This window comes from Oculina patagonica, chromosome 1, assembly GCF_052425735.1.
Source record: "Oculina patagonica isolate OP01 chromosome 1, crgOcupat, whole genome shotgun sequence".
Lineage (NCBI taxonomy): Eukaryota > Metazoa > Cnidaria > Anthozoa > Scleractinia > Oculinidae > Oculina > Oculina patagonica.
Window position 1 is genome coordinate 5,051,552 of NC_135758.1, and position 27,424 is coordinate 5,078,975.

General features: G+C 37.5%; 4 protein-coding genes across 6 annotated transcripts in view; 3 read left to right on the forward strand and 1 right to left on the reverse strand.

Annotated features, from left to right (window-relative positions):
• The window catches only part of LOC144648597 (uncharacterized), a 701,885-nt gene that overhangs the window by 543,364 nt on the left and 131,097 nt on the right, over positions 1-27,424 (forward strand).
• On the forward strand, positions 76-1,726 carry LOC144652619 (uncharacterized). The gene has a single exon (XM_078512698.1). It carries the CDS (start codon positions 170-172, stop codon positions 1,028-1,030), a length of 861 nt encoding a protein of 286 aa, XP_078368824.1. The 5' UTR covers positions 76-169; the 3' UTR covers positions 1,031-1,726.
• Positions 4,115-11,168, forward strand: LOC144652629 (uncharacterized). The gene is made up of 4 exons (XM_078512709.1): positions 4,115-4,462; positions 7,146-7,410; positions 8,171-9,148; positions 9,626-11,168. The coding sequence occupies exons 1-4, from the start codon at positions 4,273-4,275 to the stop codon at positions 9,864-9,866; spliced, it is 1,674 nt and encodes a 557-aa protein (XP_078368835.1). The 5' UTR covers positions 4,115-4,272; the 3' UTR covers positions 9,867-11,168.
• LOC144651891 (sodium/calcium exchanger 2-like) overlaps positions 20,967-27,424 on the reverse strand; it is a 28,387-nt gene continuing 21,929 nt past the window's right edge. For all 3 annotated transcript variants that reach the window (XM_078511992.1, XM_078512099.1, XM_078512062.1), the window contains 4 exons: positions 27,220-27,342; positions 25,375-25,604; positions 22,922-23,097; positions 20,967-22,205 (listed from right to left, as the gene is read on the reverse strand). In XM_078511992.1, the coding sequence (XP_078368118.1) occupies positions 22,074-22,205; positions 22,922-23,097; positions 25,375-25,604; positions 27,220-27,342 (661 nt within the window). In that variant the 3' untranslated portion in view covers positions 20,967-22,073. The remainder of the gene's footprint in view (positions 22,206-22,921; positions 23,098-25,374; positions 25,605-27,219; positions 27,343-27,424) is intronic.

Here is a 27,424-nt window from a genome sequence, read left to right on the forward strand (position 1 = left end):
CGAAGTCGAATTTTGCGCGGTTTTGAGCCTGCAGTTCTAACCACTGACTCTAAAACTCGGATGCGCATGATTGCTTTGACCAAAAGTCCTTATGTTTTGTTTTGAGAGACTTCACTCCTTCAAAAAGTTTTTAGTTGCAGAATTCTTCAAAGCGTTAATTCCCGATTAGATGTACCATACAGCTCAAAGAGACGTGGATAAATTATTAGTGAGTGCTATAAGCTCCAAGTGGAAGGTTTTGAACCTTAGTCACCGCGATTTGACGGTGCTTCCAGATTCTTTGAAGAGACTTGTCAAAGTAAAGACACTGTTGCTGAATGACAACAGAATTATTATGCCTCCTATGGAACTTGTCACGCTCAAAAACCTTCAAGTTTTGGCACTTGATCATAATCAATTGACGCTGATACCTTCAGGATTCCGACAGCTATCGAACTTGAGGATTTTGTGTTTGAGCCACAATAATTTAGGATTTTTACCGTCAGAAATTGGAGAGTTGACTTTTCTTCAAGAGTTATGGATTGTCAACATTCAGCTAATGGGATTACCTCCTGAAATTTGCAATCTTGTGAACTTGGAAAAGCTTGGTGTTGGATGTAACAACATCAAGGCGCTACCTGAAAAGTTCTCAGCCCTGAAGTCTCTAAAATGGCTCAGCCTATCAAAAAATCAACTTTCATCTTTACCAAATAATTTTAATTGTCTTACAAACTTGGTGCACTTGGACCTTGCAGAAAATCAATTTGACAAGTTTCCAGAAGGCTTGAGTGGTTTACATAAACTGGAATGTCTGAATCTACGTTCAAACATAATTCAATCTCTGAACAGCGATTCAGTGAATGACTTGCCTCATTTGAGTCGTGTTGACCTGAGAGACAATGTACTGACTTTACTTCCAAGAAATTTAGAACGCTTGCACATATTTCTCATTGGAGAAAAACAAGTTTTAAGAGACATCGATGAACAGAGCTTGCAAAAAGTCAATCTAGTAAGGAAGAAACAGAAACTGTCTAAAAATAGAATTTCTTGATCAGGGCAAGGGGCAATTCAAATATTTCCACTCATTCCTATTATAAAAGATTAAAAGTTCTCTATTGATATGAAAGCTATACTATGCTGGCATAGACTAGCTTTTGTCTGGTTCTGTGGCCTCAGGATTTCACAGTGGTTAACCTGTTTTTTAGTCAAGTGCTGCCTGCAAAGCCATACAGAAAATAGGCATCCATGTCCAATACACTAGCTCTGATACAGACCGTCATTTACGATTGACAGTCGGTAATTCCATAGGGACCTGTATAGGCATTTGACAGTCGGTACGTTTCATAGGGTCTGTTAATCTTGCTTATGGTCCAAATACAAAACGTATCATTAAATCAACATGGCAAATTGAATTTTAAGGCCGGTACCTTCGCCGGTTCGTTATTATTTTACTTCTGCACATACAAAATAAACAAGGAGAAAATAACAAATACAGATCGGCAAAGAAAAGTCAAGAACGAAAAGAAGAGCTCTTCTTTTCCTTCTTGACTTTTCTTTGCCAATTTTTTTCTGCCCGTATAGACTTTTCCTTGCCCCCACTAGGCCACTAGCTGCCCCTGGGTCTCCGAGGATGTATATGTACAGTGTGTATATTCGTTGCTCTAAAAGTGAGAAGCCAAAACAAAAACGGTTAAAAAGATTAATATTTTTGGATTCTATATTTCATTAGCTTATCGGTGATATATACTTTTATTATATAAACTGCAGTGGTTTAGCGAGTGGTAGCAAATGAGAAAAATGGTATCACACATGTGTGGATAAAATGATATCCACACATGTGTGATCATTGACCAATCAGCCGCAGAGTTTGCCATGTTTCATGCTCAATGAACCAAAGAAATCGAATTAAGTCGAAACATCTCGGATCTCCTCGAATCTGCAACCGGAATTTGAAGTCGGAATGTTCTCATCGACCCCGGAACTATCTGGGAACCGGTCGTCACCGTGTGGTTATGCGACCAATCCGATATCTCACTCCCGCGCCCCGTGAGCATCATGAACACCGAGAAAATTTCATATCTCCGTGCAACCATGAATTATCCTCTATTTATGTGGTTTATATTTAAGTAGCGCGCGTAGGAAGATTTTGGCGGAAGGCACCCTATTTTGTTGACAGTAACCTTAATAGAGCACAAGTATTGTGTCTTTCAAATTATATTTATAATTATATTTTGAATTATATCATGTTTACATTCAAGCCTAGTAGCCCATCTGATCAGAGATGGGATGCTAAGCCTTTGCAGGGCCAACCCCAGGATTTAATTGGCCAGTACCTATTTGTACATTGATCTACATTTAGGTGAGATCGACACTTTAGGGAGAAGAGTAAAGTCTATAAAACAGTGAAAAATAAAAGGGTATCAATCACTGAAAAATAATACTATAAGTATAAAATTCCACATAATTGGTAGAATTTTGTTAGACTTTTCATAACTGAAAATTGTTTCAACAGCAGCAAAAGAGAAATAGTGTTTGTTTGAGGGAAGGGTAAGAAAGTGTAACAAAGGAGAGGTGGTTTGGGGTTTACTTAATTTGGAGAAGGTCTAGTATAGCCGAAACAAGTGAAAATGAAAAGAAGAACCCAGACACATACACCTACTGTAAGAGAGCCGCTGAGTTGCAGAGAAGTAAAATAGAAAAAGCCCAAATAAGTGAGGAGCAAAAGGGAGGCGGGAATGGGGAGGTAGAGAGCACGGGAGAAGAGGAGAGGGGAGAGAGGGACAGGACGCGGCGCCCCGAACGGACAAGGGGTGAGGAGAAAGTGGGAGGCGAGACGCGAGGGAAAATGAGACAGAAGTGGGACATAGGAGACGAAAGTTGACAGGAGTTGACACCTAGTAGGGGGATCCCCCCGCCAGAAAACACTCCTGTGACATCACAGCAGGAGACGATCAACATGTCGCGAATGGGGGAGAAGAAATGAGGGAATTTGGCGGGTACGGTCCTGAGAATATGAAGAATGGTGATGGGAAATGGGGAAAGGAATGTGCGAAGAGCGAGGGGGAGGAAGGTGAGAAGAAGGTGGAGGGAGAATGACACCTGCTATACGATACTGTCCATACAAAATAATGAGAGAACTCAACTTATTTCGTGAGACTCGAATGTGGACGCCGACGTGACACTGATCACGCAATTCGGGTACATCCACGCGAGAACCACGAATTTTGCGTGTATTCGCGTGTTTGTGACGTCGAAGATGCCGTGAAATTTTCCTGTACAAAAGAATAGGGCAATCTCCCACATTATACATTCCTCTGTACATGTAGTGAAATTAACTTGTAAGTCACCGAAATATGCATCTCTTGTAGCGCAAAGCTCTACCGTGGAGCAAACAAGAGATGCAAGTCATCCCGTTTTTTTTGCGCTTGTAAACATGGTTGGTGGAAATTACTTCCGTCTCAGAATAAATTAAACGCTACGAGAGCTTTCTCTAGTTTTCTACAATACATCGCTTTAGTCAAACATGCAGTCGTTAGATATTTTTTTGACGAATTATTTTTGTATGGAGGAATATTTCCGATATTTAAAGAAAAGACTGTTTACGAAATTAATTGCCATCGTCATACGTATTTACTTGTGGTTACGACCGTTTTGTGATTGGATAGCAGCCCCCGTGCGAGAAACAGACAAGTATCTTTTTGTTTGCGCTTGCAAACACTGATGGTGAAAATTACTTCCGTTTCAGAAAATCGTAGAATGTTTCTTACATTAAACGCTACGAGAGCTTTCCAGTTTTCTACAATACATCGCTTTAATCACTTAAAACCATGCAGCGAGATTTTTTGAACGATCAATAAATGTGAGAAATCCAAGAAGAAATGAGAAATAGCCCAGTCAAACGAACTTGGGACGACCGTTCTTCTGATTGGAAGAGCCCTCACTGTGTAAATAGTTCACACGAAGCCAAAATAATACCGTATCGTTTCTGAGGAAACGAAACAAAAATATTGTGTGGAAACACTCCTAACCCCTCCCCCCTCGCTAGACACATTCGCCGGCAAACAAAAGTATATTACCATATATGGAGTGTTGTTGGTACGCCGGCGCATTAGGAACTGTCATTGAAATCAAAAAAGTTCTAAAGTTGGACTGTTCGCTCTTTAGTGGAACGAATGCCATCGAACTTTGAGCGGCATTTTCATGTGGCCGTTGTGCTGACCTTTTAGGCATCATTGTCTCGTAAATTGCTACCTATGTGTTGAGATTTTACGTGCTTTGAGCACAGCCATTTACATGGAGACTGTTCAAGTCGAAGTCAAAATCGAACTTGGTCACAAGGCTTCGTGTAAAAAGACCCCAAGTCCCGAAGGCTTTACTCACGACTGGGTCGTGTTTGTACGAGGACCAGATAGCAGCGACATTTCTCATTTCGTGGAGAAGGTTGTGTTCTACCTGCACGAGAGTTTTACTAAGCCAAAACGAGGTAAGACGAGAAAATATTTGCTAGCTTAGCATGTCAACATCGTCCCGTGCGTTGTAGTACTGCAGTTCACTTGCAAACTTGATTACTCGTCCACTTGTAAAACACTATTGTGTAGCGATCCTGGACGCTTTCTTTGTTTCCTCAATTATTCTTACCGGCGTAAGTGATACAAACGGCTAATTTTGCCATAGCAGAAGAAATTAAGCGTTATTTCACAGCACATAGTAATTCGATTGACTTCAAATCGACGCGATTTGAATTCTCCTCGAACCGATGAAGAAGGTCATCAAGTTGCGACTGTTATACATCATCATTTGGAAAGCTTGTAAATTAATTTAAATTGTCTTTTATAAACAAAAGTCGAACTCTTCAAAAGTGTGAAGTTCTGTAGTATTTATGATAAAAATGCTTCCTTATCGACCGAAGAGAACTGACATCGTTCGCTTTGTTTGTTTCTCATCGTCCTTTCATCTCTGCCATTAACAGTTAAATTAATGACATAGACTATCGCAATCTTGGTTCGGAAATTTTTGTCATTGAATCTGCTTTCCTAGTTGTTTGGTACAGGAATTGGATAAGTGGAACTTGAGATCCACAATAAATTCTTGTCAGACCACAGATTTCTCGTATGAAAATATACACCAGATAATATTTCGCAAGATAAACTTGAAGGTAATATAATTATTGACAAATAAGATGCGTGCGTTAGAGACATGTACATCAATTTATATTTCAATCATATTTCGAAGACAAGAATTACTTTTATATGGAAATGTTTTTGAGTCAGATTTTCAATAAATAACATTTTATGTGCACTGAATCATTCACACCGAACGATTCGATTCAATTTATTTGCTTCCATTGTTTATCTCGCGTGCAAATATCGTGTGTAAGCGTTAACGTTCGATATTCGATCGTTCTTCACTGATTTCTGGAGTGCTTTTATTGTGATCAATATTTCAAACAGGATGCATTTTACTTTTGTTCCTGTTTCTGGCATCTTTGATGTTCTTTTGCGTGAAAGGAAGATATGGATATTTTTTTGTGGGTGAAATATTAAAATCATTGTATCAATACAGATCTTAGTAATGCATATCTTAGGATGTTGGTTCATTATCATGGATACAGATATTTCAGCCGTTATATTGTACTAAAATATATGTTCTCTCAAGTATTCAATAAAAGGCATTATGCACCAGTCAATATAAACCCCCGCACCCCCCCGGCCGGGACATAGCGGGGCATTTGACAGGAACTTACATCAAAAGTTGTTTAACGCCCCGCACCCTGTGGCAGTTTTTATGTTCTAATGGGAATAAATACCCCCGCCCAAGTGCCCCGGTCCTTTCGGAAATAGCGTCAGCTTAATAATTTATAGCCAATGGATTTAAAAAAATAAAAAAAAAAAACAAAGATACTGTACACAACAAGAACGTTTATTAATGGCTGACCAAATGCAGCAATTTAGACAACAACGGCCAATATTTCAGTTATAATAAATGAGAAATATAAATAGAAAACTCATTTTCGAACAACAATCACGAACAAGATACTTCGGATGGCCTTTTTACGTTACAAATTAGCGAGGATACTAACCTTTCTCTCTTCGCAATCCGCCATTGACGCCATTGCCACCAAGGTCCAATATCTCGACCCAGTCTTCTCTGAAAATTATCGTGCCAGTCTTTCCGCTGTCAGAGGAAAATGCCCCGCTCCATGCCCCGGCTGATTTAGTACGAAGTTCAAAAGCTTTCAAAAGCCCCGGTAGCCGTGCCTCTCAGTGTCGTCAAATCACTTCAAATTCCCCGCTAATGCCCCGCTATGTCCCGGCCGGGGGGTGCGGGGGTTTATATTGACTGGTGCATTATAAAAGCTAGCAGAGCTGCGAATTCAGCATATGTAAGCGTGCTCCATAATCCAGTAGTGCACACTCTGATGACATAATTAGCCTGTGAAAATCTCACTGAAAAAAACTCAGACTGTGTTTTGTCAAAAGCGATGACTGAATTTTATCCTTTATAGTTTATGGAAAGAGAACCTTTCAATCTTTTTTCACGGATAATAGCTTCAGGAAAGCAATTTTTTAATACAAATTGGAGAGCAAAGAAAAAAATAAATTCAATTTCACCGTCAATCTTGTTTGTGTGCGTTTCTTTATTTAATCAACAACAACCAACGTGCGAGTCTCGGAGTCAAGGCTATCACCTTGGGCAACTCTTATGCTTCCTTCATGTGTCATTTTTGAATTTGCGCTAGATGGAGGCATGGGGAAAAAAGTCAGATTGTTTTGTAAATTAGCCTATAGATTAGACTATAAATTTTTGTTACAGGTCATGAACAGTCACAGGTTATGCTGTTTTGTTTGTTAGCAAACAACTACAATGACAAATGTTTGTACTTAACTAACAAATCAAGTGTTGTAACCAAGCAAGTATTAACCAAGCAAACCTGGAAATTACCAACCTTACTAGACTAAGTACAATTAGATGTCCCATAAGTGGATGCCTTTGGGATTAGATAAATTGTCCTCTTAGAGAGGTGTGGGAGGTTAAAAATGTTTGCTTGCCGCCGAGACTGGTTAGAAGAGGTGTCCACCTATGGGATTTTTCTGTTGGCAGAAGTTTGCTGTATTAAGGTCTAATCAATATTTTCTTTTCATAACTTGTTTCATTTTTATCTGCAGTTCTAAAGGATCCTCCCTACACGATTGCTGAGGCTGGTTATGGAAGCTTTTTCCTTCCAGTTGAAGTCTACTTTAAAAACAAAGAAGAGCCAAGGAAATTGATGTTTGACTATGATCTTATCCTGCCTGCCTGTGGTTCCCCACCGATTGATAACATTCGAAGTGAAGCACTTACCTTTACGAACCCTACAGAGGAGTTCAGGAAAAAACTTGTGAGAGGTGGAGGAATTGTCACAAGCACAGGGGCAGTAAATGGAATTCACAGGTATAACATGCAATGTGAAATGTTTGTGTGCATCGGACTGATATAAGTCAGAGATTGGGGAGGCATTACCACACATGTCTTAAGCATTTTTGCATCTGATTGTAGCTATTACATGTTTAGAAACTCTTTCCGGGGTTCCAGTTATGTATTACAAGCAAGGTATCACTAACACAGGTGAATCTAAGATATAGGCCTCACTTTGTCTTTAGAGTTTTTCCATTAATTTATTAGGTCAGGTAGGTCACGTAACCGGAGCTTATCACAGTTTTTGTACCACATGAAAAAACTTATTTCTTTTGGTTAGAAAAATAAATGCTAACACCCCTCCCCTCACCCTATAATTTGATCTAGTCCATCATGGGCTACCCCTAAGCATTTTTTTTTTCAGGGGTCCCTGAGAGTTTGCTGGAAACCACTTTTTCTTTTCTTTTCTTCAAATTTTTTTAGTATCTGTCCATTAAGAGAGTGTAGGAAACTGAAATGTAGCAATAAAATCTGGTTTCAATTGATATACTGGTAATAATAACAAGAGGATATATATGTAAGGGTTTTTATTAGTTTCAAAAATAAGACACTGTTAGAGGAAAGAATGTCTAATTTCATAATTTATCATGGTTCAAATAATTGTCATCTTGCAAAATTGCATGCAGAAAATGGCCTGATACTTATAAGGCTGTAGGCTGTAAGCAGCTGGTTCATATGTTGTCAATAATAATGCGAGGCAATTTGTCAAGTCAGACATTTGTTTTTCCTTCATCAGCTCATCTTCCCCTGTTAACGGATCAACTGTGCAGCAGAGTACAGACACAAAAGATGGCAAAATGACAAATAACATCACTGATTTGCATCCTGGTCTGCAACTTTCAACACCAGCACAAGAGCAAGACAGGAACAAAAAAGGTAAACATGACACAGTAGTTGGTAACAAGACTGTTAAAACACAGCAGGCTGCAACAACAACGCCAGGACTTAAAAGATCAGCAAGTAAAGGGACAGAGGACACGCAAGCGGCACAGCCAGTGAAAAAGAAGAAAAAGAAACCTGATGAAGCTACTGCAAAGCCAAACAAAACTCTTGGGTTTATTCCATTGGAACTGCCCGCTGCTGGCAATGAACACAAAGAAAAACTGCCAGAAGAAGTGAAAGACATTAAATTAAAAATTAAATCTTTGCCATCAAAAAGTCCTGCAAATGACAAAAAGAAAGGCAGGCGATCCTCGTCCGAGGTTGGATCAAGTGAAAATGTACCTAGCACCGCAAAACGAAGAGAAAGTACATCATCTAAGAAAAGTAAACAAAAATCTCCAAAGGATGAATCAAAACAGCAAGCTAAACAGGAAGAGAAGAAGGTTGAAAAAATAACTTTCCGACGACGTGGCTCTGGGGATAGTTGGTCAAGCAGTACGTCTAGCTCAAGTTTGTTGGGGAACACCAGTGGGAATAAGAACATGGCGCTTGATAAGCTAATTGCCGAAATGAGTGATGAGGATAATGATGACGATGGGAATGAAGTTGATATTTGTACACCATTTCAGTCTAGATCATCACACTCGGCAACAGCGCAGAAGCCGATTACTGATGCTGTCAGTTCTCCAAATGGTACATTGCACAATAAAGACAGTAGTACTAAGGGAAGGACTAAAAGCAGCTCTCAATCAAAGAAATCTGAGCCTGTAAAAAATGCAAGGAAAAATGGAGTGAAGAGCCCCACCACCAAGTCTATTCCTACAAAACAAAGGTGAATTTTGTTTTAAATTTTGTCTTAGTTTACTACTACATGTATCTACAGCAGATTCAGATTGAGCGTTCATTGTCATGGTTGATTGACTGCATTGCGAGGCAAAATGACAGACGTTGCTAGGTGGGAATGATAACGTTCTGCTTGGGAGAAAACTGGAAGAGTGACTGTGTGCTTTTGCCAGACAGAACATTGTCATTCCAGCCTATAGCAACATCTGTCATTTTGCCTCAAAACATAATCAATCAACTGTGACAACTGCTCAACCTGAATCCGCTGTAAGCTAAGCCATGGTACAGTCACACTTTGGACTAACTGGTCCATGCAATGACTTTGGAGTATTGTCAGTTTTACTGGATGGGACGTTTGTCGATCGCAGGTTAGCCTTGGGCTCCAAAAAGGCTTTAATTTTCTTTCTATGTGTAATGCCCTACTTTGTTATCAGGCTCTGAATCTGCTTGTATTTCTGTTTTGTAGCCCAAAACCAAAGCTCAAAGACAGTAAGCAAGGCAGTAATGGACAACGAAATCCTTCATCAGAGTTAATTCAACTTTACAAGCGTCTCATGGCACTAAAAGACTCCAGTCTACTTCAAAGAATAGCTGACATTTTGGAAACAACAGGTCGCTTTGAACTCACAGACACAACACTGGATTTTGACTTGTGCACTTTGGACAAAACGACTATTAAAAAGATTGAAAGCTCAATCAACAGATAATCCATGTGGAAACCAAGCTTAATGTTGATCGGATGTTCTGGAATGACAAGCACTATGCCAAGCCTTCGTTTGAGGGGACTGCATGATCCATCCCAATTGTCTCTTTGAGGAAAATGGTAGTGGGGGAATGGATGTTCTTAAAAGTAAAGTAGATCAGATGATGATACCAGGGCTTGAGATTAACGGTAGCCAACTAGCCACAGGCTAGTAGAAAATAATGCAGTTTTGGCTAGTAGGTTCTTGGCTTTCACTAGTCAAAATGGCTAGTTAAAATTTCAGGAATTTGATTGGAAGAAAACCATATATGTACATCAAAATCGACTCCGATAGAACAGAACTCAAGCTGAAATTACCAAAAAATAACCTAAAACTAACATTACGGAGCCAGTGAAGACGACAAAGTGCTTCTGCCCAAACCCAAGTTAGAAGAAAAAATTGGTTTTAGCTAGTGAAATCAAAGCTGTCACTAGCCAATAGGCTAGCTAGCAAAAAAAAGTTAGTCTTGAGCCCTGGATCAACTTCTGATGATCAACTTCCTTTACTCTGCTGAATACCAAAATCCACATTGTTTTACCTTGTCTAGTTACATGTACATTTGGAAGTTCTTGTTTTAAAACAGATGAAGTGTACACTGGAAAACATGGAAATCTTAGTGGTAAAAGTATGAATTTGATTTCTTCTTACTAGTTTTCCAGGCCACACAAAGAAAAGTTGATGTAAATTTTGTGTCAGTTCTGGCCGGGACCATGTGTGATTCTAACTCAGTTTCAATCTGGAGAAAACTAAGGAAAAAGAGTTTGGAAACATGACATTTTTGTATGCAAGAAAAAGTTATAATGTGTATGAACTTAGGTGTTTATACAACAGATGCTGTAATTTATGATGCAGGTCTTTTTTAAGTGCAGAGATTTATTACCCAGCAGGTAATTTGCATGGCTTGAATGTCCAGGGAAAAAAGAAAAGTAAGGATTACTATTTTATAAAGGATTTTCTCTTTAGTGGCTTACATGCAGTCGAAAGTAAACGCAACAGTGCTCAGCAGACTTAGCCAAGGATTGCGGTAAATTTAATCTCAATATGATGATTTTTTTCTAATTCTTTTTACTGTAAAAGCTTGTGTATGAGCTAAACTCGTAGATAAGCCGTACCCCCAACTTTCAAGCTTGGTTTTGAGTAAAAAAAAAATTAAAAAGCTTTGAAAGAGCACAAGAAGAGGCAAACGGCTCCTTAAGGAGCACATACTACTTCTGCCAAAATAATAATAAACAACAACAGGTTTCAATATGTTAAATGTTTATATACTCAAGGATTTTAGTGTTTTTTCTGACCCCATACTAAGCAGTTTGCTTCCCCTACAAGCAATGGTCTTGTAGATAAGCTGCACCCACAATTTTGAGCCCAAAATTTTGGCAAAAAAGTGCGGCTTATACACAAGTTTTTAGGGTAAATCCAATTTTTCTTTCACTACCTTCTTTCAGATAAATTTTTGGCCTCCAAATCAAGAAAGGCATTTATCATGTGTCATACATGTCTGTCATACAAAGTGTAGATGCTACTCCTTTTTGTTGGGCATTTTTGATATTACTTTCATACATAAACAAATAAATCCATTGGGATGGAAAATATTATTGAGGTTCGTTACAACTCTAATGCAACACGGTTTGGCTTATAATTACGCGTCTTAAGAAATATTGCCTTAAATTGCACAAGCTTCATTTATTTTTTAAGAACATCATCATCATCATCATCATTATTTGTTACAACTGCTGTGGGGTTTGTTCTACTAGGTGTCACTGTGTACATGCACCAAAGAAATATTTACTTCAATTATTTTTTTCAATTGATTCTATTTTGATAAAGACAAAAATTTAACCAAAAATGTTGTTTAGTTTTTACACTAAAACCCACATGTATTGACTAGCACATAGTACCAGAGGAAAGTTACTGTGTTTCAGAAAAAATACAAAAATGAAGTCTAACCTTGTATTGCAGTAATATATAAATGTTGTGGCTCAATTTTTCCTTGGTACAAATTATCTCAGGGCTCGAGACTAACTTTTTGGCTAGCTAGCCAAGGGGCTAGTGACAGCTTTGATTTCACTAGCCAAAACGTATTTTCTACTAGCCACAATTTTAAGCATAGTTCTTTTTTTTAGGGGGGGGGGGGGGTGAAAACAATGTCCGATAATGTTTAAACCTTTATCCGTAAAATGTTCCTTAAATCTTCACGTTTTTTTTTTCCTTAATAATTGGGCTTTGTTCTTCACTATAAAAATTGTACATGTACATGCGTTTTTGTCAACTAGAATTTTGTTTAAAGCTTCACATTCTATAATGTCAACAGTTTACTTGTTAGTTATAATTATTCTCTGAGAGACGATTTTAATAAATGCGGTTTCTTGCCACTAATGCCTGATTTTTTCACTAGCCATTTTGGCTACTGAAAGGCCAAAAGCTACTAGCCAAAACTGCATTTTTACTAGCCGTTAGTCTCGATCCCTGTATCTAGTACTTTCCTTTGTTTTATAGCGGAGCTCCCGCGGCCCGGGGCCGGGGGGGCCCAAAAGGGGGGTGTGATATTCATTAGGAAATAACAAATTGTACCAAGGGTAAAATTGAACCATAACAACAACATTCGTTAAGTGGGGTATTATAGGCCGGTTTTGCCGAAATTGTCAACTGAAAGTTGTAGGGATTGGCTGGCTATATGGTCATTTTGTATCTAATTAGCGCATCAAATGATTGGGAGAAATGTTTGATTACAAACAACCATGAAATATCACTATATCTTGATAATATTGTTTTGTAAAAAAAAAAAAAAACAGAAAATAATTTTTGTTGAGCATATTTGTTAGGCATGGTATAGTGGCTGTTGTCAATGCCAATAAACCAATTTAAACTCTGCTCCTGTTTTTAATTAATAATTTATGTTAAAAAGTATTATACAAAATCATTCAACAATAATTTATTGCCATAGGTAATTGTTGGAATGAGTAGCTATATGTAATTGTTGGGTAAGCTTTGTCAAAATGTTGTCTTTATTTTGTTTCACAGCTATATTTATTTTAATTATAATATAATAAATTATATATTATAAAATAGTATGTTATTTAGAGAACTGTGGTAACTTTTCAAACCTCTATTTCACCCAGAGAAGAGAATGCAGTGTATATTCTTGTGGTCATGTTTTGCTTTCGGTTTAAGGTGGCTGACTACAGTTTCTAGGGTATGAAAGAGTCCTATTTTTTTACTCTTGTAAAACGGGTTGTATGCGTTGGTTGCTTTTTGAGAAATTTTTCAGTCAACAATTGAACATGTTTTTACAGCCTTGGACAGGAACCAAACTGCACATGCCTTTATTTAAGTGTGGTCACAGAAATTATCAGGGGTAAACTAAGTTTTCAAGTGCTGAAACTTGTTTTCATTCTTTTTAGAGTTGCTGAATGTGCTGAAAATCATAGCTTGCACACTACTGAGTCCCAGAAAAACTGTAGAAAGCCACCTTTTAGCTAAATAATAATTCATGCCATGAACATCATGTTATAATGTTTGTATTCATTAACATCGGCACTTGAAAGAATGAAAAAGTGATCGATTTTTTTTCTTATAATGAGCATGTTCAAATTTTCAAGTAAGCCTCTTTTCCCTTGATTCTTTGAGAGGCAAAACATGTGGCCGGGGGGAGGGGGAAGGTACCACAGATAGTTATTTATATTTAGAAAATTTAAAAGATATATTATTAAATTCCATGGCTATTCCATTGATAAATTCAGCCTTTAATAATTAGCCCGACATTCTTTCCCCTGATTTCTGGTTTATTAGTGGAAAAAAACTTGTTACCTACCTATTTCTTTTTTTTTTCAAAATTCATTTACTTTTCTAAAGCATTTGCTCTAATTTTTGTACTGTCAAAGCTGTGTGATGTCGTGAAATGTCAAACGCAATCTTTATAATCGTTCATGTCATTGCTCTAGCTTCTAACTCTTGTAGATCAAGACTTGTTGATTCTGGTATTATATAATATTGTAACTTATTTTTTATGACTAGTGTATATGTTTCATATTGATTCGCAGAGCTTTGTTACACTGTGAGTTTATTTCATATTGTAAATAAAAAAACCTAACTTATTCTCTGTGGACTTTGCAATTGATTGACTGCGTGGTCATGATGTCTCACATTTTTAGGTCATTCAGGTTTGACGTAATCTTTCTCACAAACATTAGTTGGGGCTTCATGCATCACTTCTCCCCAAGGAATCATTGCATGACAACCCATATGCCCAAAGAGTACTCGGGATTTCAAGTGACGGGTATGATCAAAGGATTTTTGAAGGTTTGAAATTTTCGATTCCGGGATTCTTTTGGGTAGGAAGTATTTTTTTTTTTATTTAGGGCGCGTTCGTTTGGGAATATTCCTAAATAAGAGTGCATTTCGGAATACATTCCGGCTATTCTGCTCCTGGGAGCAGAATAGCCGGAATGGAAATCCACGTATTCCGGATAGGAAGAGCAGCCAAACGAACGCTAACTCGCATTATTCCAATTATTCTTATTCTGGATTGATCCCAAACGAACGCGCCCAAAACAATCCAAAGATCTGTGGTAGTGCCTAGGCTGCGTAGCTCTGCGATTAAAGTACAAACGTGTTTTGCTGTTGATTTTTGGAGGGTTTATTTTCGGTCTAGGGATTTTTGGGGGTTTTGTTGGAAGCCCTAGGGATTTGGGGGTCTTGATTTTTGCCCCTGCTCAATCATCCCCGTCACTTGAAATCCTGAGTACCCCCTGGGCCCATATGATCCTAGTAAATGACCTTGCTCACCACGAGTCTCTCCATAGCTCAGTGGATAAGCACTCGCTCGGTGTTTAAGAGGTGGTCAGTTTGATTCCTGTGGGGGGGGGGGACTCAGATTTTTTCTTTGTCCCAAGCATGTGACATGAGCATCACATCTTTCTCAATCAAAATGATTGATATGAAAAAGACTGAGTGGAACCTGTGAATTTTAACGGCCAATTAGCTGGCAAAAGATTACACAGCATTTTAAGAACGTTCTACCACAACAAAACGTTGACAGTCTGGCCTGGGTTCCAGAGACTGTTCATGCCGGTCTGGTCTCTGTACCTGATTAGCACAAACTATGAACGCTAAGACCGAATGGGATTCTGGATAGACAGCATTGGTAAGCTTAGTAATGTTCAATTTATTTATAATCAAGGCATTTTTTTCTTTGAGAGCTTTGAAAGCATGATTTATGCAACCTGTCTTATTATTATGTTCATTCTGTCACAGAAGACGATTACTTTTTCCGATTTCCCAGTAAACATTTGGGTCACATCGTTTATCGTTTATGCTTTTCACGGGTCAACGTTTCTTCAATCAGGTGTATACATAAGCATTTCCCTGTGTGCTGGAAAAAACCTATGATGTATTATCCCAGTTCAGTTCAATAATACAATTTAGCCTGAAAACATGGTCCCCACAGAGGTCTAAAACACTCCAGAACAAACACCTAATTACTGTCGGGTTCCATACCAACACCAAGACAGATAAAAAAAAGTCTGCAATCGAGCCTTGTTGCCCATCAGGCCAGAGCTTAACCCGGTTGCAGCACCATGAAGGGACTAGGAGTATATTTATACTCCTCGCTGGATGGGATGCTAGTCCATCGCAGGATTACCCCCAGCAGAAAACTCGCCACGCTATGAGAGTGTCTTGTTCAAGAACACAACACAGTGCCCCGGGCGCACTTACCATTAGGCCACCGCGCCTCTACTTCATACCAGACAAGTCATCATAAATGAAGGGGTGAGTAGGTTTGCGGATCGACGGACTTGGCCTTGAAATGCGATGGATTGCGGATTTTTTGCGATACATTGAAAGGATTTGCGCACTTCGAAAATACAGCGGAACGCGAAAAAGAAGAGAATTTTGGCGCAGATAAAAAAACGAAGTTCGGTTCATTTAGGCCGGTATGTTGGCAAAATTGTCGCAAACACAAGCAATAAAACAAAACTTATTAAAAAACGCACTGAAACTTTACCACACAAAGTTTTAAAGTAATGCGGGTTCGGAGTTGAAGGAAAATATTGGTGGATTTACGAATTTGGCCATAAAACTTGCACACATCCAGTCGGCGGATTTGCGTACCCCTTTTCACCCCCTTCATAAATTCAAGTCCCTCTTCCTTTTCTCATTTCTTTGCAATTTACTTGGATTGTCGTCAAAGTGAAGGGCACCTTCAGCCAATCTAGGGATGGGATTATTTACATTGCTAATGTTACGTTTTGCAAAGTTTGAGAATAGTTGACCTCAAAACTGGAGGACTTAAAACTTCACGGAATTGTTGAATTCAAAATACCTTAAGGTTACTATTTTTAGCGACTACTAATTTTAGCGATTTTTTCTGAACAAGATTTTAGCGACTATTAAATTTAGCGATTTCCCGAAAATTAAAAAAATGATAATATAATAATATAGTTAAGATGAAAATAAATGTTCAGTAATAGAACAAAGTCACTTAAAATTGAACGAACATTATCATTGTCAGAAAGAACAAAGTGAATTGCAATTAAATGTTAGAGAGTGGGTCCTCGTCAGGGAAATCAGTCATATTCTCCACGATGCCGGCGATCCCAACCCTTCTCAATTGTTGCCCTACCTTCTGACGTTGTCATATAGTTGAACGGGGCCACTATATTTAATTTTGTATTCCTCTGGCGGGAGGGGGTTTTAATTTAACGCGTATTAAATTTGACCGAGACAAATTTTGGCGAGTACTATATTAAGCAATTTTGGTCCAACTCGCTAAAATTAGTAGCCGCTAACAATAGTAACCTTAAGGTACGTACTTACCCTGGATTAGCTCCACTGTGCTTTCAACAACTAGAGTTTTCCGATTTAGCGGAAAATTCACTTAAATGGAACACATTTTTCCGCTTATTGAAAATCTTATTAAATTCACTTAGTTAGCCCTTTAAAAGTACATTATTCTGCTTGCTTGTTTTCTCTGTTTCACTATCCCTCAGGAAAGTGGGATTCTACGGTAGTCTAAGATGTCAAAAGCTATCCTAGAAGAAAACGATGTTGCCGTCAAGTTTGGGATTGGGTTAAACAGTTTTTTCGGGACCCAACCGAAAATTTCCCCTCATCGGATTGACATAAAAGTTACACTATGTTATTTCTCTAGGATTGAAGTTTGATGATGTGTATTTCTTACTAGCTAAATCGATACGATAACCGTAATAACGGTAAACAGAAATCTCGAAATCAGGAAATCTTAAATTTTGCGCGATCCACGTTTCATTATAGAGAGCTATTACCAATACAGTTAAATGTGGCGCATTGCCAAACATGTAAGAATTTAAAAAAATAATACTGTTTTCTTTTTTTTATTTCGAATAAAATGCACAAAAACATTTCCAGCCATTAACCTGGGCACGCTACGCCACTCGCGGCCACATTTCTCAACAGCCTGCATAATCATGATATCTTCAATAGGTGTGTATCGATGATTTGACATTTTACGCTTTGGTAACTTTTTTCTTCCGCGCGTGTTGTCCACTGCTCGAGGGCAGTGTTATATCACCATGCAGTGCAACTCTCAAAAAAAGTATTCCTCTCGTCAAATGACATATCTGAAGGCAGTCAGTCCACATGGCATGGTCACAGTTTCGAAAGAAAGAAGAATTAGTTATGAAACAAAAGGCAAGACAGCCGTCCCGCTCCACTCAAAAGAATGCGATTTTTTCGAGTGGAGCGGGACGGCTGTACACAGGCTAGTGTGATGTTCGCCTGTTGTACGTTCCTAAGGTGTGACAAAAAAGGTGATATGTGGTGTTTACCCGTGGAATTTTTATTTGCAAATGAAAAGAAAACAATGCAACAAAAAGATACCGCCTCATTTTTCAACTCCCATCTTTCTATTTATTCCGGGTGGTAATAAGCAAGTTGCAAAACCGTAGAGAAGTGTGAAGTTCCACAAATGGCAACTGTTTGGATGGAAAATAAGTTGTGAAAAAGTTATGCTGCGAAAACTTTCATGTTCGTTAACATGGGGTTTACTCTGGTGTAAGAACTTGTAAACTGTTTCTTTGTTTTGGGGCAATTGTTTTCCTGCTTTTTATTGTTTCCAGGTTCTTTGTTGTCTTGGTCGTTGTTTGTTTTACGTTACTTGTGAGTTTCACAGGTTACGAACGCTTTTACGTGTGTGATAAAAAAGCCCCCTCCGTAGAACTATGCTTTCAGTAACTATTTTTTACACCATGGATACTTTGCCACCTAAAAACATTTTACTTCAGTTGTCTCAGAAAATATACTGCTGTTTTCAATATATTTTTCTGGGAAAACTGTGATACGTAAACATTGTATCTTGATTTTCAAGCAGTTTAAAAAGAGTATAGTTTGCATTCCACCACGAGACATTGTATTTACTGTAAGGATTGCTAATTTAATCTACTCGTAGACAATGAATAACAACTGAAATTTCATTGTGCAAATTGAAACAAAACGACACTTTGCATCTAATTAGCTACAACAGGTGGAAAAAGTCGTTCCATTTCCGTTAAATCGGAAAACTCTAGGGTCCAAGGACTTAAAATTTTGCGCTAACAAAGCCAGGCTGCGGGCTTACACTGGTAGTCAAGCAAAGCTACCAAGAGAGTAATGGTAAAATCTTCCAACCCATCCCGCCTGGACGCTACGGTCAGGGATAAAAGTGTTGAGACATTTTTTGCTCAACAGACGTTTTCTAATGAAAAAGCATCCACCCCTTCCCCCAACCTCACGTGCGCGAAACAACGTTGAACTCTTTCCTGACAGTTTCTTGGTTACAACATTGGAAAGTCGGGGTGGGACGACATATGACAAGTGGAGATAGAACAATAATTCACGTTTTTAGCGAAAAGTATTGTTTCCTGGGAGTGTCTCATCTACTTTTGTCCCTGATTGTAGTCCTAGATTATCAGAAATTATTATTTTGGCAAGATCTAAATAAGGAAGCAGTGACGAAGTGAACAAAGTATTCTTGGAACTTTTTCATTTATTTTACCTTTTCACTCTAAAAACACAACTCTTAGTATTACTCTACACACTTAAATGTGAACTAAAATTCTCTATAAAATAGCCTGTAGTTATTTTCTTATGGTGATATAGGAAAAACTTTAATTTATTTTGGGCATTAAAAGATGATTGTAGATCAACCTGTTGTAACAAATCTGCTCACTTCATTTAAATTCAGGGATTAAGAACCTATCACTTTTTTGCAGTCTTTTTGTCAAGCAACACAAGGGGTCACAAAATGAGCTGGAAGAGCACTTCAATCACAATACCTCTAATGTGAAATGTTAAAGTTTGCTTGAAAATGGTTGTCAGTAGTGATCGTATCATGGTTTTTTCATGTTAATTGTTAGAAGAAAGGTGAACATGGAAATCCATGCATACCACAAATCAAAATAAACCATGGCCAGTTGAGTTGGTTTGCTTATATTGTACTTCTTTTTCTGCTTTACTTATCTGAAACTTGTCAACTGTTATAAATAAATAGTCAATTCGTACTGTTTTAAATAGAAAACGTTTTGTAGTTATATCTATGTTGTAGTTTAAAATAAATTCCAGGTAAAAATGATCTCAAACAAGTTTGATTTTTATTTTTCTTTGTCCCAGATTTATTACCATAATTCTTAAACAAAGAAAAATACAAATAAAACTAGACTGAAATTTTTGACGTGAAATTCATCTTCAGCTACAACATCTATTCTGCATTATTATACAAACTAAAACTTCTTGGCTTAAATAATATTCTTTCACTACAGTATCTTTATCAAGTTATATGCTAGGCTTTGAAAATTGTCTGTTAAATGAACAGTGTCTGTTTGTACTAATTACATTATTTACAATTCAGTAGTCATTGTGGATGACATAATAATATACAGTCAATAATTTAAAGGACATTACTAATTTTAAAAACACGAAACAACTTTTTAAAGACATGTTTCCGCATGACTTATGCCATCTTCAGTTTATTGAGAATTTAAAATCTAGGGCTATATATATACCCAAGCTACAAATACAAAAATAGAAATGTATACAAAGTAAAATTACAATAACAAAAGATAATGGTAAAGCCGTTACAAAGTGGCAGGTACTGTCTGGTACTGTCTAGAACAGTAATTACTCACAGTGTGAGCTTTAGACCGTTACTAATTTTTATTTTAATCTTTTGTTCTATTAGTAACGGTCTAAAGCTCACACTGTGAGTAATTACTGTTCTAGACAGTACCAGACAGTACCTGCCACTTTGTAACGGCTTTACCATTATCTTTTGTTATTGTAATTTTACTTTGTATACATTTCTATTTTTGTATTTGTAGCTTGGGTATATATATAGCCCTAGATTTTAAATTCTCAATAAACTGAAGATGGCATAAGTCATGCCGAAACATGTCTTTAAAAAGTTGTTTCGTGTTTTTAAAATTAGTAAATTTTACTAGTGCTAACAAGGAAATATTAAAGGACATTGCGAGGAAAAAAAATTTCCAACACTACATAATACTCTATCTTTAATTTGAATGAAAGATTAGAAAAAAATCAAAGTTCACGAGGCCTTAATGTTATTGTTGGCAATACATGTATATTACAGTAGATAATTCTCAACACGATTTCTGTGAATTTTAGATTATTAATATATTAATTTGATATCACTCAGTTATAAATCTTTAGTTAATAGAACTATGTTACATCCACTCTTCTTTGAGAACAAATATTTTACAATTTCTTTGTCATTGTTATAATTATTTTACCACTACAGGGAATTCATTAGTGGTACTACTATTATAGTACCACTACAGGGAATTCTTTTCGTATTAATTGCAAATCTTCATGTACTTCTAGATCTTTAGTTTATATGACAGAATGTATATTTTGTAAAAAACAATATGTAGGTAACACAACCCAAAAGTTGCGTGACCGCATAACTGGGCATAGAAACAGCAAGGAGTCTTCCCTTAAAATTCATTTAGATTTCCATAATTCTACTTTTAACCAAACATTTAAGTTTGTAGTATTAAGCCATTCTTCTCCTGAGAAGTTAAATGAGTTAGAGTCCATTTGGATAAGTAAGTTGCGCACTAGTGAACCTGATGGCCTTAATAGGGTTGATCCGTGTGCATTACGCACCGGCGTTACTTAATTTTATAAATATCTCGACACACCCTATCTGTACTGTAATATCATGTTACTGGTCGTTGCCATTTCAAATGTTACTACACTGAAGAGGACCGTTACGGTCGAAAGGCCTATGTAGTTTATTAAAATCGTAGCTGTATGGCGATACACAATTTGTTCTTTTTAGTATATTTTATAATTATTTTCATTGTATGTCAAGGTCCCTTATTAAGTCACATTTATATGCCAGATTAATTGGAAGAAAAAGTGTCTTCCTTGCATGTTTGTCAAGCCTGTCCTGGCTCACAAACTCGTACACACTGACCGAAGTTGTCACCTCTTATGATCCAGGTGTAACTTCCTTTCATACTTATGTTCAGTTTTGAGCTGGTTGCTTCAGAAACACAGCATTACGAATGTCCAGCCATGACTGTACATACCGGTTCAACGTTTGTGAAAACACAATATTGATCTTGGGTAAAAAGGTACTTGCTTTTCTCACAATACACAGCACAATGACATCAAGAAGCACACTTAATAAAATGCAAGTGTTGTAGTTCTTCTTTATTTCAATTTGATGCCACACTTTTAGTAATCTTACTGCCATTCTCATTTCTGCACATCAGCAATCCTTGATTCTCCATTTCAGCTACCACTTGGTCTTTCCCCAGCCTTCCGTCTTGTGATAAGATTTCTAGAGAGCTAGTCATACAAGGAGATTACATCCCAATTCCTTTCAGCCTTCCCAACCGTCTCCAGCACTGCATGGTCACATTTCCAAGGCGAATAAAGAAATGTACGAGAGCCAGTTTGGAGAATTTAGATGAAATCTCTGGACTAGAAGCATTGACTTTGCCACGCCTCCTTCTCTGTGGTTCCCTCTTTGCTTCTTTCTTATAATGTTCAAATAACAAGCAGGAACCGTTTGCGAGGTGGGCTTCTTACTGGATATACCCTAACAAAACCCACCAATTCATACAAGCGCCTGATGTGTTGATTTGGTGCTATGACCACTGTCTTTACAAGAAAGATGCACTGATTTGCTGCATGTCAAAGGGCTATAGGTATGATGTCATACGCCACCAGTGTCGACACTACAATGTAACAGCACCACAGGAACACCAAGAATACACCTGTCATGTATTTTGATGTTACAGGACCACCAAGCTCTCCTTTGAAAATCTACAAATACCAAATACATGTACTATGACTACATGACATTAAAAAATACTTAAACATTTAGACAATCGCCTCCATCCCCCATCCCCTCCCCCCATGCCCTTCTAACTGAGAATTGAAAATAAACTTGATTGCCTGATGACAAAGATCTCGAGATAAACGTCAATGTAAAAAATAAACATGGTTTGCAGGTGACCTAACTTCAGAGCTCTAAGAAATAGCCAGAAACAAGGAATCAACAGCAAATATTTGTAAGATTATTCATGACTTACATGTATTAATAAATTATAACCCTTGGTAACAATTTTTTTCTCTCTCTTTTTTTAAGTGGCCACAATTGGGACCAGGAATAGTGTCTGCTTATTGGAGATTAAAATGTAGTGTCAGTATTTGACTCGGACCATGACTAAGTGTACACTTAGGAGAGGTGTCTGCTTGCCGGAGGTTAAATTGTAGTGTTGATATGTGGCTGGGACCATAACAAAGTGTCTATTCACAAAAGGTTCTGTTACTAGAGGGTCAACTGTGATGAAGTTTATCTTGCACTTAAAAAGAAACACTAACACACAGGTCTGGTATGCTGACAGGCTTGAAAAGAGTGAGCAGAAGGGAGAAGAAATGACTTGAAGCTCTTTCTTATTTAATGCTCTAAAGAGGAATCGCTTAACCTTGCTGTTTATCAGCAATAAAATGTTCCTGTCAGTTAAGACTAAACTTACCACTCTTCTCGCAATGAGGGTAAAAATACAGATCAATCCAAAAGATGAGAAGACCACCACAGAGAAAGTCAGGTTTCCACTGTACACAATGTACTTCGTCTTCTTTACAGCATGGTAACATGTGGATATCACCCACGGCAACCCAAGACCAAGAAATACATTTACACTATTACTCCCTGCATAGAAGATAGCAACAAAATTACCAATAATACTATTATATATTATACATTTAATAATGCATTATACTGGAAAACTACAAGGTAAAAATGATAACAACGTTGAGAAGGGAAGTAAAAAGACTATCATCTGCATATTAACTTGATCTTACATTTCAAGCTTTATAATTACTAACCAAAGACAACTTTATTTAGCTGCAAAGCAATTAACTATCATTTCTAAATAAAATGTACATGAAGGAGATATCACATGTGTACATTGCAACTGATGCACTGTCAGCAAGCAGATCGAAATTAATTAAAGTTGAGGATTTCTATTACCGATTTATGATTGAGGATTTTTGATTACTAACACCTTGCAATGTAGCTGAAACATTTTGAAAGGAATGAACACAGCTTCTAATAAAACATTTTCACAGAACACATACATGTCTGTTTTGAGCCACTATCACAAAGACACTAGTAATAGCTTAAAACACTGACAAAAATTAAGGCTGTTGAGAATAGCCACAAGCACTGTATCGTAACAGCTCTGACGACAATTTCTGTACAGCCATGAGGGAAATGTGTCCCGGGGGGGGGGGGGGGGACTCGCATATGAAAGTGACGGGGATGCTTGTCGTCTCGCTTAGGGGTGTAAATTTCGGTTTTTTTGGTCTCGCTTAGGGTGTTCTGGGCAAAACGCCAATATATGCCAATATTTTAAGCCATAATGGTCTCGTTTAGGGTTCCACATGAAGAAATATACAAATATAAATTCCATTCTTAATTTTTTTTGGTATCTTTTAGGGGTCAAGAAAAGCTTGAGCCACACCCAGATTGGTCTCTTTTATGGGTTCTTTATCACCACGTGTATTAAAACCCAACAAACACTGGAGCTTTTCAAACCTCACATATCTTGCGAGAGAAAGTTTATCCTCATGTTTATGGCCTTAACAATTCTCTGACTGTTACGTATTGTAAAGTATAACTTAAAGTATATGTGATAAATGCGGCCATACTACTGAAAAAAACTGAAAAAATTTTTCAGGCTAAGAGCGGGATTCGAACCCACAACCTTTGCGTTACTGGTGCAATGCTCTACCACTGAGCTATCAAAGCCACATGAAAGCGGTCGTATCTAAAGCTGCATTCACATTTAACCCAAAACATGTTTAGAATAAACATGTTTCAACGAACATGTTTCACCTAAACATGCTTGTTATTTTGCATTGTCCACATTACGTGTCCGTTTCAAACACGTTTCATGCCTGGTGTGTAATTTATGCGGTTTCACGGTTCTTGCATAAATCTTTACACTTTATTTAACCGTAAAAATGTATAGTAAAATATTAAAAAGCGATCTCTGGTTAAAAATATGATGAAAACGAGCTTTCGACTACCAGTCTGTAGTCTTTGACAAGTAATGAATAAAAAGCGCGAACGTTAAAATATATACTATAAAAAGTGTGAAAAAGCAAAATTATAATAAAAACAATAAAAATGTTTGTGTGCGGGTAAAAATGCTAATGAAAGGTTCAAAATAAAATTGAATATTGTCTTGGTAATTGTTTCGCATTATTGTCAGCATGGTTCGTAATTGCTGTGTGCCAGGATTCCAAAGTTTTTCTAACGCGAAAGTAAAAATGTAAAAAATGTAGCTCGAAATTACAATAAAGTTTCCATTAAATCTTCGTCTTTCTGTCTATTTTCAAGCCCTTCGACGAAGCAGGGCTTTCAAGCGTTTAGCGAGAAGACAGTATAGTCAGAATTTGCGCTATCAGTCGGTAACAGAAGATTTTTATTTTGTGAAGTTTGTTTTTGCATTGCAATGCTGTAATGCTGCGCGCTTGTAGCCGCCGTCGTAAACTTTCGTGGCGATATTCTGCCAAATATTCTGCTTCCTATAGTTCACCGATAGTTCATATTGGATCGCTTTATTAGCCCATATTTTAAATAAACATTTGGTCATATAGAAAGCCCAAGTCTGAAGCTTTTGGGCGCTCGCCTCCTCACCGTATGTCCGCCATTTTTAACTTGTTTAGTCTGATCATGATTGAAACAACCTCGTAAGGTAGTTTCAATCATGATCAGACTAATCATGTTTCAATCATGATTCGCGCAATGCACTGCCTGATGTGAACACTTTTCACTACAAAACATGTTTCATTCGTGATCAGACTAATCATGTTTCGGCCTACTGTGAACGCAGCTTAAGTTAGCCCTTTATGGACATGAAACTCGGCTTACAGTGATAACAAAAGTTGAAACAAAAATTTATACATTAGCTGCACAAACCTGTGATGTTTCCAATAGAAGCATCTGCTCCAATATCTTGTAACGCAGCACTGCGACTAGCAAAGGTATCTGGTAAGCTGGTGCCGATTGCAATGATGGTGATTCCACTAACACTGTTTTTAAGACCAACCACACAGCCTAACAGTTTGCCAAGCTGTTCCACAAGAGCAGTCAGCCCTGCTATGATTAAAAGGGAAACTACAAATGCTGGCCACCCTCCACAACAACTCCTGCACAAGTAAAAAAAAAACAGTCAAATAATTGTAGACAGATTTGTAACATGACAAAACAAATATTTAAACTATCAATGGTCACTTCCTGCAGAAAGGAAAAGGATGATAGTTATTGAGGAACATTAACACAGCTAGCATCAATGAGGAACTATGTCACAGATTTTACCAGATTTTACCAAAATGTATATTTGTGTCACAGGAAACATAAAAATAATTATAGTCCATTTTTATTAAAAATTGCTTTATCAGAGCACTGAAACTGTTAATGGGAATCTTTGGCTGTGGATGGCTTAGATGGAATTGGATTGCAATTTGAAAAAGTTAGGCAAACGTTTTCAAATTGTTTCCGCACGTCCTCGAAATATCGATATTTTTAGCCGTAGCTTGATTTCTATCCACAAATTAAGGTTATAAATTCCTTTTGATGTTCAAAGATAATGTTTATTTAGGCTTAAGTTGCCTACCACTAATTTCAGAACAGTTTAGACCAAAAATTTGAAAAATCCCAGTGACATACTCCCTTACATATTTAAAGATACATGATCATGACACAGATTTTAAAGAAGTCACTTTGCTAAAGTTGGTCCACTGCCTCCATTTCCCGTCAAGAAAATTTTAAGCTGTCTCAACCACAGTCAACACTTGTTAACACAGATGTAAACTAAACAAAACTGTGTAGTGCAATAGATGTTAAGTAATAAATTGAAAGGTTTGGGTTAGAATGTGCACAAAAAATGCTAAACACCAGACGTTTCAAGGATTCTTCCTCTTCTTGAATCAGTGGATAAGTGCCTTGTTGACACAGTTGTGATATTAAATATACACAGACGTAAAGTCCAGTACACACAAGGGGTCATGTTATTGGGACATGCTGCAGCGACATGTAGCAGCAGCAACAAAACTTATGTACTGTTCTCAAGAGGGAACATGTAACAGGGACAAACTCACACTTAGAAAATGCAGCAGGGACATGATATATGGAGGCCAAATTTTGCAGGTTAATTTGTGATGATCCTTTTAGTGAGCAGTACATAATTTTGTTGCACTACTACAGGAGGGGGGGCATTGGGGCCTGTAAGAAGCTGAAAAACCGCACAAAAAATCATGCAAAACTGAACAACCGAAGTGAATTTCGATCAAAACCGAAAACCGAACATAACATTCCAAATTCCGAAATTATTGGTACCTCGAGATTTTGAAAGAAGGAAGAAAGGTTTTTTTTTTAAGAGTCTTGACATTTTTGTTCATTAACATGCTAAATAACACTGCTCTTACTTGCATTTTAAACATAAAAGCAGGTTTTCTTTCTACCAGCCTGATCTCAGAGAAACTGTAAACCAAATTGGAAAAACCGGAAACCACAGCAAACACGAAATCCGAAAAACCACTAGTATTTTTGCCGGAAACCGAAAACCAAATGCTAAAAGAAGGAAAACCCAAAAACCGAAGAAGACACCAAAACCGAAAAACCGCAGTTTTTTTGTTGCGAAAACTGATCTAAAAAATGGCCAAAACCGAGAAACCGAAAACCCCAAAGTCCACCTCCTACAGTCCCTGCAACATGCTCCCTCTTGTGTATCGGCCTAAATACATGAAATTTCCTTTCTATTACCTTGGTGGAATGAAGGCAAAAAGAACTTTCCAGAAAAATGTCAAAAAATGAAGCACAAAGTCCATAACACTTAGTGGCTCTACATTTCCCTCGTCATCCTCTTCCCCTTGAATAACCATCGCCCTGATGAAACAACAAAAAAAGTCATCACTTTTTAAAAAGTTTCCTTGGCTGGTATAATTTGGTAGTCAAGCTAGGTGGCATG

Coding starts and splice junctions, on each gene's coding strand:
- LOC144652619 (XM_078512698.1), top strand. CDS start 170: ATGTACCATACAGCTCAAAGAGACGTGGATAAATTATTAGTGAGTGCT.
- LOC144652629 (XM_078512709.1), top strand. CDS start 4,273: ATGGAGACTGTTCAAGTCGAAGTCAAAATCGAACTTGGTCACAAGGCT. Junction 4,463..7,145: donor TTTTACTAAGCCAAAACGAG/GTAAGACGAGAA, acceptor TTTTATCTGCAG/TTCTAAAGGATCCTCCCTAC. Junction 9,149..9,625: donor TCTATTCCTACAAAACAAAG/GTGAATTTTGTT, acceptor TCTGTTTTGTAG/CCCAAAACCAAAGCTCAAAG.